Source organism: Morus notabilis, unplaced genomic scaffold, assembly GCF_000414095.1.
Source record: "Morus notabilis unplaced genomic scaffold, ASM41409v2 Scaffold2735, whole genome shotgun sequence".
Lineage (NCBI taxonomy): Eukaryota > Viridiplantae > Streptophyta > Magnoliopsida > Rosales > Moraceae > Morus > Morus notabilis.
In genome coordinates, this window is record NW_010365688.1 from 66,030 (window position 1) to 78,844 (window position 12,815).

Consider the following 12,815-nt stretch of genomic DNA (forward strand, 5'->3'; position numbering starts at 1 on the left):
AGTATTTGACCCTTTAACATATCTATGCTCGATTGAAACAGAGAAACAAGACGGAGTAGAACAAACTTCAAACTTCCAAAAATACGAGTAATTACAGTAAAAATAAGATGGTTCCAAAAAGGTACGAGTAATCTTATGGATCATTAGTACAATAGAAATAAGATGTCCTTCAATTAAAAAAAAAAAAAAAAAAAAAGATGTCCTTGGTAGGAATTATAAGGAGAAAACTGTCCTATTAACATTGATTTTTTTTTTTTTGGGGTGCCCTAGCAAAACAATATTCTCTACTTTATTAGTGCTGTGCAATTTCTTCTTTTTTTTTTTTTTTTTGTTGAATGTTGAATTACATAAAATCATATTGCAAAAGGTTGTTTTGCTAAATCGATTAATATCATACTTGCTCCTGAATTCTTGGCAATCATCAAGGCCGTTCAAATTATTCTTCAGAATTATTGGAACTTTATATGGTTTGAAAGTGATATTTTGTTTATGCAGTTTACGGTTAGTCTTTTGACTTAACTTTCTTTGAACTTTCCTTGGAATTTGCATTCTTTGGGCTTTAGCTGTTCAAACGTTGAAGAATCTCATGGGCTGTTCGCAGCCCATTTTTGAGTTAAAAATTTAAAAAAAATAACTCAAGTTATAATTTTATTTAAGTTCATGTTATTTTAAGTTTGAACTCGAGTTTAAGATTAAAACTCGAATTCAAGTTTTTCCTTCAATTCGAGTTCAGAAACTCGAATTCAAATTAATAAACAGTATTTTTTCTATTCTTAAAAATACTATAACTTTTTCGTTTTAATTCTGATTGAGATGATTTTTTTTTCTATGCGTTGACAATGAAAAGACGAATAAAACTCCACTCATATACCCTATTAAAATTTTCTATCAGTATTGAGTTTTTATTAAAATACTATATAAATACAAATTTAAGTTTTGACTCACTCAAACACAAACTCAAAAAGATTCTTATCTCAAATCATTACTCAAATGTACACAACCAAACACAAACTCAAATTATAACTTTAACTCAAGTTATAACTCAAATTCAACTCAAAATCTATACTCAAATCACCTAACTCAAAAACAGCAAAAGAACAGCCCTTAATACTTTTGTTGTTTCTTATGCTCATTCAGAGGGTAATCAAGTTGTCAATAAGTCCTCATCTTTGCATTGAATCTTTTTTAAGCCATTTAGCGGCATTTCACTCCAGGCTTCTTGCATTTACCTGCTCGTGATTATTTCGGTCTTCCGCTCCTCCTTTTTTTTTTTTTTTTTTCTTTTTTCTATTGGAAGATTCTAATTAAAATGCTTTGTGTTTTCTTTGTAATTTCTTATGAGCTTATTTTTTTTAGAGAGGTGCCATTAATCTACTTACGATATTTCAGTTAAACTTTGATGTCAATTACTTTTTCTCTTCATTCATTTAAAAAAATAGCGTTTTTTATTTGTTTTTTGTTTTTTTGTTTTTTGTATTCTACCATCAAACATTGTTAATAGATAATTGTGTCCCATCTTAATATATTCTATATGAATTTTTGGGCATATTTACCAAATCATAATGAAATGTAATGTGAAAAATAGTGGGTACAGAAAGGAAAGTACTAAGACTCATCGTTGATTATCTTTTTCGTAATAACTTACCTATAGAAGGTGTGATGAGAAACAATATTCAAATTCTTTTTTCTATTGTTTACTAGAAATTTTATTCCCATAAAAAAAATTATTAATGTAATTATTAAAATATCTATATGCATAATTAAGTAAACATTGGTATATTAATTGGCTTATAATATGTGAATTTGTCAAGGTATATAAGTAAATTTAACATTTATTCTTTCAACCAGGAATCAATACTAAACAGAATAAGGATTAATGACATTCTATTTTCTTATTCGTTTGTATTGTGTGCAATTTACCAAACTACCCTCTCACGGAAGAAGGATTAATGACATTCTATTTTCTTATTCGTTTGTATTGCGTGAAATTTACCAAACTACCCTCTCTAATATTATAAGTAGACACATGATTAAGTTTTAGCGTGAAGTAAACGTACCAGCTTTAATGTACTACTACGTATGTTTACTGCTAATGATATTAATTAACACATTCTGTGTCTATAGAATGTGCATATATATATATATATATATATATATATATAATATGTCTGTTTAAATTTCTAAAACTATTCTCTCTTGTTGGTGCTTTAATAAATCTTTCATTTGAGAGGAAAAATAAGACAAAGTGTCACTCAATATGAAAAATCACTAGTTTCCTTGGATGGAGACGTCTGCATGCTCTTGGAAATGGTCTCTCTGTTTTTTTTTTTGTTTGAATCATTAACAACACCTAAAGACAACAATGTTTTTTTTTTTTGTTTGAATCATTAACAACACCTAAAGACAACAATGTTTTTTTTTTTTGTTTGAATCATTAACAACACCTAAAGACAACAAGTTTGGCCCTTAAAAATCTGTTGGACACTTTACATGTAAAGTTAAGAAAAAATGGAAAATTTATCTTTAAAATAGATGAATCTGCATTTTTATTTCTTTTTTATTAGTATAATTATTTAACTAAAAATGTTATGAATTAAAAATAAAAAAGTAAAAATCTTAATAAGTGCATTTTTAAAAGGTATTTATAAAACTATCCTATAGTTAATTGCACAAAGGATAAAAACAAGAGGTACTAAAATGTGGTTAACTAACAATATTCAGCTCCACATGTTGTTTTCTTACGTATAGGTATAGCTTAATTGGACCCCCACTCTTTATGCAACATGTCATTTAAAGATAGGTAACTGGCCAAAAGAATTACACAAAAAAGATGAGCAAAAAAAAAAGTACAGAAAAAACAAAAAAAACAAAAAAAAAAACAAAACCTGTGGAAAACACACAGAAACCTTCACCGAAGCAACATAGGCACAATGGCACATGGTCTCAGTGGGTCATAAAAGTATAAAGTCTAGCGACCTATTTGGAGTATGATTTTTGGTGTTTGTGCTTCAATATATTCTCAAGTCTCGTTCACTTTATAAATTTAAATTTTTAATTCGAATTAAAATGTGATATTTTTTTAGAATTTTTTACTATAATAAAAAAAAAGTGATATTTTTTAATAATTTTTTACTATAAAAATCTAAAATTAAAAATTTAAATTAATAAAATAAATGAAATCTTAGTGAAGTGACACACTCGTATGTACGAGTTCATAAGGGTCAAGGGCTCACTCAAGGACATTTAATAACACTTCTGCCAGCCGAACAAGTAGGAGACTATGGATTGAAATTCTGAAAAGAATTAGTACGTACCAATCATATACTAACTACAGATATTAATGAAGTGATAGAAACTAGAAAGGCCAATTTATTACACTTTAGAAGAACCAATCCTCAAAAAATTTTGCTAAACGCTAATTTAAAACAATTTTTTAGTTCAAAATACTTGAACTTGTCTTTTGTGTGATGGGTTTTGAGTTTGAGTACGGTTAAGAATTATGGCCTGATTTAAATTTTTATTTTGAGTTAATATGTGATTTTATGTGAGAATTTTTTATTGTAATAAAAAAAATTAGAGCGACTGTTTCTGAGAGTTTTTTATTGTAGTAAAACTTGAATTTTAAATTTAAATTGATGAAATGAACAGAGTTTAAATTTCTTAATTCTAATTTTCGAGGGCAATAAAATCATAAAAAAAAATAATTCAAGAAAAATCGACATACAAAATTTATAGAGATTCACCTTAATATGAGATTGCATTATTTTTCAGCCGCTCCAGTTTTTTCACTGTGATGAAAAATAAGTCACAAGAAAAAAATCACACACCTCTCAACTTTGTATATATTTTTTTTTCTACCTCTCTAAGTAACCCTAAAAACGACATTCCTTTTTTTATAATGAAAATTAGAACAACAGAATTTTACAAGCGTGAAATCTCCAAACTGTCTTTAATGAAATTTTAGTCCGGAGGCTCCGCCCCTGCACTCCCGAGAGGGGGGGCTTTCCGCTCTCCTTGCAACCGTGAAGATCAATTAGCGAAATCCTCCACGTAAAATAATAAATGGTCAGAGCAATTAATTACTCTCCATGACTTAATAGTTACTATCCAGTTATATTTCTCAAAGTGACTTAGGACATTAATGAGTGTGACTCTTTACCTACTAAATTAATATGATCATATGGTAACCAAAATGCACCTTATTTTGAAGCGGCATGTAAAACATTTGTCTGACTACAGTTATAGTTGTTGTGTGTTGTCCACTAGTTTTCGGACAAAACGAGGCTGCAAACTCTGTACTCTTCTAGAATTTAGAGCCCATTCCCATTATAAGAGCAGCTTCCTTAACATTTTCACTATATAATTGTTTACTGTTTTTATTAGAGGGGAAGCCTCCTCTTTCTTTCCTCTGTGCATTGCACTACAAAGACAAGAAGAGCATCCTAGAGAGATTTGCAAGCTTAGGATTAGATGACAAAAAGAGGTTGAATTGAATATTAGTAATATCTGGACACAAATATTTTTTTTTTATCTTTTGTTACGCTTAGGCACTACTGTCTTTCCATGTGCAAAGTTTTTCTTTAAGAGACGTTTGACAAGAGAATTAATACCATGATTTGAATCATGATTCATAGTTCGTTACAGTATTTTCTCTCATAAAAAATACACGTAAATCAAAATTGATTCTAATTCATGAACCAAACGTCTCATAGTCTTGCTCGTGTTGTACTGTACTGGCTAAATCTAAGGCCTAATGATCATAGTGGCTGACTTAAAAAGAGAAATAGAAGCTAGCTCCAATAATTTATCTGTCGCATGGACGAAATAATTTCGATCTTATTTTGAGGGGCCACAAAGATAAAATATTGAACAAATCTTTAGGCCGTAAAAAACAATTGTGCTCTCCTTTTCCTTGATGATATACAATTTATCATGGACCAACATGTACTACTGCTGCTCAACTTGGCACAGTACTGAAGTAGCAAGTTGGTGTCGTAGGGGCTAGCTAGTTATAAACAACACACTAATAATGAATAGTACTCTCTCAAGTTCAATAGGAATTAGACCAATCAACCACCGAGTGGGCTAACCAACCGATAATAAACTACTAGCCGTAATGGACTCTTTTGGTGGGTCTATAATTAAAGATTCTAAGTGTTAGGTGATCACTCTCTCTAAGAATTTTAAATGTAAAGATTTATTTTTACTAGCTAATTAGTACTCAAATAATATGTATCTGAGATCGCATACCCGAAATATCATTACTGCTAGCGCATTCTGTGGACTGATAAACTCCTAATCGAGAGGTAAGGCCCGATAGGATAGAGTAGTACTTGTAACGAGCATTCTTGTCAGCATCGAAGAAGTTCTTTGAAAACCTTCCAGAGATATGTTAATACTAGTTGTCTTTTTCCCAGACTTCTCTATTATCATAAAAAACAATAAATTAATTAATTAATTAATTAATGAGCTAGCAAGTTTTATGGCCAATATTCTTTAAGAGATTCTCTGGTATCATTTACTTAATAAAAACTATAGCAATTAACTTTCTTTTCTTTTCCTTTTCTACTCTATTTTTTCAAAAAATAATTTCCACGAAAGTTGACAACACTGAAAGGGATTGAGATTTGTTTAAAATAATAATAATAATAATAATAATAATAATAATAATAAAATTGCCGCCCAGACCCCATGCTCAGCTTCTCTTGCCATCACTGGGACCCTTCGCATGCAACTTCGAGGAAGGAGAACTTCCTAATCACTTCAGACCTAAAAATTGCCACAAATAATGCAATTCCTAAAGATCCTGGGAAATGACCCGTCACTATAAATAATCTCCTAATATGTACCTTTGTTGTCAGCACAAGAAAACTTACGTATCCCAAATATAAACTTTCTTTTTTTTTTTTTTTTCTTTTCCTTTTTCTATTCCATCCTGGTCATCATAATCAACAGTATTTAGTATTTGTTGTTACTTGGACAGCTAGCTAGAACAATGGCGTCGCGAAACGGGGTCGTGTTTGAGGACTTCTTCCCGACCATGGTCGAGAAGTTAGGCACCGAAGGGTTCATGAAAGAGCTGTGCAATGGATTCCACTTGTTGATGGACAAAGAGAAGGGCGTCATAACGTTCGAGAGCTTGAAGCGGAACGCCGCGTTGCTTGGACTGCAAGGCATGGGCGATGAAGAGATAATGTGTATGATCAAAGAAGGCGATTTGGACGGTGATGAAGCTCTCAACGAGATGGAGTTTTGTACTGTCATGTTTAGGCTAAGTCCCGATTTGATGAAAGCCTCAAGGGGAATGCTGGAGGATATTGCTGCTAGTGATTATTAGTGTCTTCTTATAGATTTTATTCTTTGAATCAGCCGTGGCATAATTTTCGATCTTGTTTTCCTAGTACTATGTATCAATCCCTGCTTGTTTAATGAATAATTTCTTTCTTAATTTCATTTGCACTCTTGTGGCTTATTTTATGATGGTTTCTGGTGGGTCTACATATATCATGATTGTTGTGGGGTAAAACTTCCAAATTCTAACTTGGGCATTGGAGGGGATCCACGCATCATAAATAAGGATATTTAATAATGCATTTTTGTCCTAACTGCCATGTCGGACAAAGGTTCTCTTGGAAGTATAATGCCAGTAAAGGGGGAATAGCTTACGAAGGCGGTCGATTGCTCCGAAGAGTTGAGAAGAACAGGAGGTCGATCGCACCAACTGTTGTAAGTGGAGATGACTCGAGAGCGCTTATAAAGTCGAGTCCATGCAGATCGAGAGAGATACGGGACTTGCTCTGAGATTTGTGACTTGTAATTAAAATAAACGAAGTAAGTGAGAAAATCACGCTGATTGACAAAAATCCCAACCAACCGGGGATATTATCCCAAAATATAGAGAAAATATCCCTAAATAAGATAAGAGAAATTACCAAGGTTGTAAGGGGATATATATGTAGAGAGGACTAGATCAGAAGGAGGGACTGGAATCATTTTACTCAAAAGATAGTGAATTTTCCTCCCCTCACAATAGACGTAGTTCTTGAATAAAGAATAAACCACTATAAATATTTATGTGCTTTTGTTGCTTAATATTTCTGAATCGTGTTTTTGATCATCCAAATCGCACTAACCACTTTAAAATCCGATTTATCTCTGTTGACAAATTTCTGCCGTCAATAATGATTTCATAGGTTTAATTATAAATCATGAGAATCAATCATATGATAAATGAGTGGAAGGCTACGTATTCGACAAACATAATGACGCCCCAATGACCCCCCAAGTTTGGAACGATATGGACGTGGTGGGATTTGATTTAAAGGGCTGGGGTTTAATTCTGTATTGTACTAAAAACGAGATAATATGGACTTTTTAGTTAGTGGCCAGATGTGTGTATATATAGTTTAGCCTAGTTATAATTTACTTGGAAAAAAAGGATAATTAATCATTTATGGGATGTTTGTTTTAAGGGTTCGTCTATGGTTTTGAATCATAGTTCTTGGTTCTCTACAGTGTTTTTCTCTCACAAAAAATTTAAATTTCAAAAATCTGAATCATGAATCATGGTTCTGAACCCATGAACTAAACGTCCCATTAAGTTCTATTATATGGAAAAACATATTAGAAAAGTTCATGCATGGACAATTATTATGTACGTACATAGTGTATTTACCGTACCTGATCTATGAATAATTCTCTATGTATTTTGCGTTTTTTTTTAATTATGTTATTTGTGTTAACATGACTTTTAAATTTTAAAACGTGCATGTTGCATCCTTTATATATAGTACATCTTAGATTCACCGCCTGAACTTTAAAACGTGCCCTTTTTCTTTAATAGAATAGCGCATGCGATGCATATTAGATGGGCAAAGTTTTTAATTTCTTTACATCTTTGACTAACCAAATTGAATTAAGATTCCCTCTCCTCTTTTTTCTCCCTCTAATTGCTTCTCATCAACTACTCTAAGAAAAAAAAAATCTATATCCAAAGTTTGGTGTCGGACTAATTTATCTAGAGCGAAAGGCATTGATTACCCTCTATACTTAACCTTTTATCAAGTGACAATTCAATAATGTAATCAAAAGAAAATAACGTGTCTCAAAGTTCAAGTGATGTATCTAAAGGTAATAGAGAAGAAGCACAACATATACGTTTTAAAGTATGAAAAATATAACATAGTTTAAAGGGAACTTTATAAAATTTATCTTGAAATAATATATGTGTTGATCATATATATGCGTTTTTTATTTTTAAAATAGATCTTAAGATTTGTTTAGAGTTAAAAATTCGGGCCGTCTAATCCGGGTCCACGGCTCAACTGGGAACTTCGGACCACCACGACAGCTTGAATCTTTATAAGGGGAATTTTAAATAAACAAATAAATAAATAAAGTACTTCAAGCCTGCAGGCCTAGTAGGGTTGGGCACTTAAGCGGGATGGGGTGAGGCCGAGACTGAGATTGGGCCAATGGTGATGGGCTTTAAACTTGTCCCTAGACCACGCTTTAAAAAATATTATGAAACAAAAAGGGATCCTCATTCTATATTTTCTGGGCGATTCAAAGGGCCAAACTAGCTAGTCATTGTCACAAAAAAAAAAAAAAAAAAAAAAAAAAAAAAAAAAAAAAAAAAAAAAAAAAGGAACAAAATGCAAATCAAGGTGTTTTCGTCACTTTTCTCCCTTTTTACAGCAAAGAAGATTTGGTATGGAAAGAAAATATAGTTAACTGATTTAGGACTTGTTTAGAAAAGCTTTTGTTCTAGCTTTAATCAGGAGAAGAAAAGGTGCATATTTAACTAATGACCAAATTTGATAAATTCTTTACTCCATAGTCAAATAGATCTGGGATTTACCTAGGTTTAATTTACACCATTACTAAACTTATAAATCCACAATTTGCCAGATATACTCATATGTATATGGTAAACCCCAAATTATATACATTGTTTTATCTATATTTATTATTTTTAACTGTCAAAATATATATATTATTTTTCAGTTTTAACTGTTCAAAAACTTTTAAGAAAATTTTGTAATGAAATTAACCACTAGTTTTCATATCTTAAAAATGACATTATTTTAAGTATAGAAAGTATATTTTAAGTAATACCACTTTGTTAAATTCGACCTTAAACCTGTTTAACGTTTGAAGCATTACATAAATCCACAATTTGCCAGATATACTCATATGTACGGAAAACCCCAAATTATATACATTCTTTTATCTATATTTATTATTTTTAACTGTCAAAATATATATATTATTTTTCAGTTTTATGTAACACCCTAGCAGGAACGCTATTGTTATCTTAACATCGATCTCATTCTTAGTGCGGAATAGAAAACATTTAAAAATCATTTACAGCGGAAATATAGAAGATAATAATAATGATAATATTCAGGAGAACGCAAATGGAACCATTAAAATGCGTAACAAACTTTTTCTTTTAAAACTAAACATATAAACTGGCGGTCTCTTACAAAACAAAATATCTCATCAAAATCACCTAATCCCCTTTGCAAAGTGTAAAATAAAAAAAATAACTAATATCTCAAAACCATCTCTCATAATAAAATAAACCTAAGGGTTCTTCAAATTAAGGTAAAATAAATAATAATTCCATCTCTAGTAATCCTATTCCCATAGCCCGTGTCCGCCACCACGAGCACATCCACGCCGAGCCTCCTCTATTCTCACGATATATTCTTACCCTTATCTGCAACGTGCGAAAACTTGAATAAGCGAAACGCTTATTTAGAACATCCATAATCTCACAAAACATAATTAATACTTCCAGTGCAGTCATTCATTACATCATTAAACATGTATCACGAGTACGGGCCCCAGATAATGTACCAAATTGCGCGCAACCACTTTCAGAGTAAGGGACCGCTCCCTAAACTTAATGAGGCAGGATCAAACATGCCTCTAGCTTAGTGTTGGAATTTTAGGCCGGCGGGCCTGCTCGAAGCCCAAATTTTTTGGGCTTGGTGGGCAGGCCCAAAGTTCGGCCGTTTAACACCATTTTTGGGCTCAGGCTTCCCGAAAATAGATAATTCGCCGGAGCCTACCGCCGTGATATTACCGTCAACCGTCGTCCGCCAGAATTTTTTTGAATTTTTTCACTCTGGCCCGAATTGCCCGAAGCCCGAGCCAACCAACGGATATATTTTTGACCGTTGGTGCCCGACCTGACCTGCCGGACTCCAACGGCTCTTTTTTTTTTTACCGTTGCCCGAATTTTGGCCCGAACCGCCCAAACCCGACCCGCCGAAATTGAAAGTAGCCGTTGGATCCGAATTTTGGGGGAAAAAATTAATTTTTTAACTTAAAAATTTCCCTATAAATACCCTCATCCTCCACACATTTTTCTCACCCAAACTCTCTCAATCTCTCAAATCTCTCTCACAATTTTTCCAATAACTATGACAAATATCCTAAAGCTCTCTCTTTCGAATCGTTCTTATTTTTTATAATGGATTCTTTCAGTTATTGTGGTATTCCTGTTGAAGGGCAATTTTCTACTAATGAATTTACTACGCATGCAAGAATCGCAATTAAATTTTTCTTGATAAGATTTTTAACGAGACAATAAAAAATTCGAGTCTAGCTTGGCATCTTCCTCGTGAGCTCCTCACAGGGGCGCTCAGTGCAAAATAGGACTCTTTCGGCCCGTACACGCCTCCTAAACGTCTTTTATCTGAAATAGCACATAATTTATCTCTTATAATTACATCAATCAGTGAGGTATAAACTTCATCTTTCATAACATCATAACTTATCATCATCGTAAATTCCTCACTGAAATTACACCTATCACATATAACAATATAACTATCAAAGTAGGATCTTCGTCACAAGTTTTTGCATGCTTTTGCGCTTATGCTATAATAACATAGGTGGTTTCTTCACATTGTGATTATTTTCATATGTATGCTTCTGATTATTAACGGTATCGCCAATGTCCTTAGTATTTAGGGTCTTTTGGTCTTAATAGATTGGTTCTATCCATCGACTAAAAACGTGTTGAATGAACTTCCATCGGTTCGTTATTAATGTGTCGAGTAGGTCTTTCTCTATTTTGTCTCGGCACTCGTGTTCGCTTTTGTCCCTTATTCGTCTTCATTCATGGATCAAATAGGTTGTTTGTGGTTGAGTATCTTGGTGGTCATTTACGATTATATTAGAGTTTGTATTAACTTAATTATTGAGTGAAATTATCCCATTTAAAAAAATGTTTACCATTGGAAAAAGATTCCTGTTCTTATTTTTTTTTAAAGGTCGAGCTTAATTAACTTCGAGGGGAATTTGTTATCCAACAATGACGTCTATTAATATAACAATTTTGTAAGGATGGTATTTTCATAAAGGCAGATTATATGCAGTCTTAGAAAAAAAGCTTTTCCCATAACCACGCCAATCAGTGCTACCTTCCCATGCAACTTCGAGGAAGGAGAACAAACGTCCATAAATACACTAATTGTTATACGAGCTCTAGCTAGCAACCTTCTTGTTACGACACATTATATAAGAGATATTGGTATAATCGCATTTCCATATTAGCAATTAAACAGTTTAACATATCACGTAACATTTGACATCAAATAATTACATTCAGCAATCAATATTTGATGGCGTGTTTTGGAGGAGGGTTTGTGTTTGAGGATTTCTTCCCGGCCATGGTGGAGAACTTGGGCGCGGAAGGGTTTATGAAGGAGCTATGCAAAGGGTTTAGGTTGTTGCTGGACGAAGAGAAAGGCGCGATCACTTTCGATAGCTTAAAGAGCAAGTCTGCGATGTTGGGTTTGGAGGATATGAACGATGAAGAGATCATGTGCATGCTGCGCGAAGGTGACTTGAATGGCGATGGCTTGTTAGACGAAATGGAGTTTTGCACTCTCATGTTCAGATTGAGTCCTGCTTTGATGCAAAGTTCAACTTATTTGTTGGAACAAGCTCTCGGTCTCGGCCAGGTCATGTAGGCCACTCGATCGGTTTTCTCCCTCATTGCCCAACGAAGAGAATAAAAAAGATCAATTAACGTACATTGTTATTGTATACTTTTACGATTCATCATTTGAATTATGAGCCTCAACATTTAAAGTCATTACACTTAACATAATCCAGGCTGTGATTGTGACCGTATATAATTATTAACATATAATATCGTCTTTAGTTTTTGTTAGTTGTTATTTGAACAAAATCAAATTGTTATTCCTCTTTTTCTGATCCTATTCCCTGATCAGAAATTATGTCTGTAATTTATATGTGTTTTTTTATATATAGTTTACGTATTCATATTAATATTAATGTTTGATTAATTCGTTTTCCTTTCATTAAATATGTATGAAATATTAAATTTTACTGTCAAAGGTTTTAATGAGGTGACATATTTAATTAAAAGGAAACAATAAAAACGACACATTGCACGGATTAAAAATTTTCTAGTTAGAATCAACTCCGATATCCTCTTATTCTTGTGTCATTTTAATATCATCTAATAATGACACGTCAATTAAAATTTCATATCACGTTAATTAAAAAGTCATAATAATTAAAAATAATTTTAATTTTTGACGTGACATAATTTTATTAAAAGGACATGAAATGGAACGCATTAAGGGGACATGTGACCTCAATCTGAACTAATTTATATGTGTTTCACAAGTGCAAAATTAATCTCTTACGACTGACTATCCCTTATTTCGGGTCAAATGAATGCGATCCCATTGTCAAAATGCTTATGTAGACTAGTAGTCAACTTCTTCCGGCCAAAGAGGAAAAAAAAAAAATATATATATATATAT

At 32.5% G+C, this 12,815-nt stretch overlaps 2 protein-coding genes across 2 annotated transcripts; both read left to right on the forward strand.

Moving 5' to 3' along the window:
• Nucleotides 1–5,877: 5,877 nt before the first annotated feature.
• Nucleotides 5,878–6,414, forward strand: LOC21388375 (calcium-binding protein PBP1). The gene has a single exon (XM_010108416.2). The coding sequence runs from the start codon at nt 5,996–5,998 to the stop codon at nt 6,335–6,337; it is 342 nt and encodes a 113-aa protein (XP_010106718.1). The 5' UTR covers nt 5,878–5,995; the 3' UTR covers nt 6,338–6,414.
• A 5,225-nt stretch (nt 6,415–11,639) lies between these two features.
• Nucleotides 11,640–12,024, forward strand: LOC21388376 (calcium-binding protein PBP1). The gene has a single exon (XM_010108417.2). It carries the CDS (start codon nt 11,640–11,642, stop codon nt 11,988–11,990), a length of 351 nt encoding a protein of 116 aa, XP_010106719.1. The 3' UTR covers nt 11,991–12,024.
• The last annotated feature ends 791 nt before the right edge of the window (nt 12,025–12,815 follow it).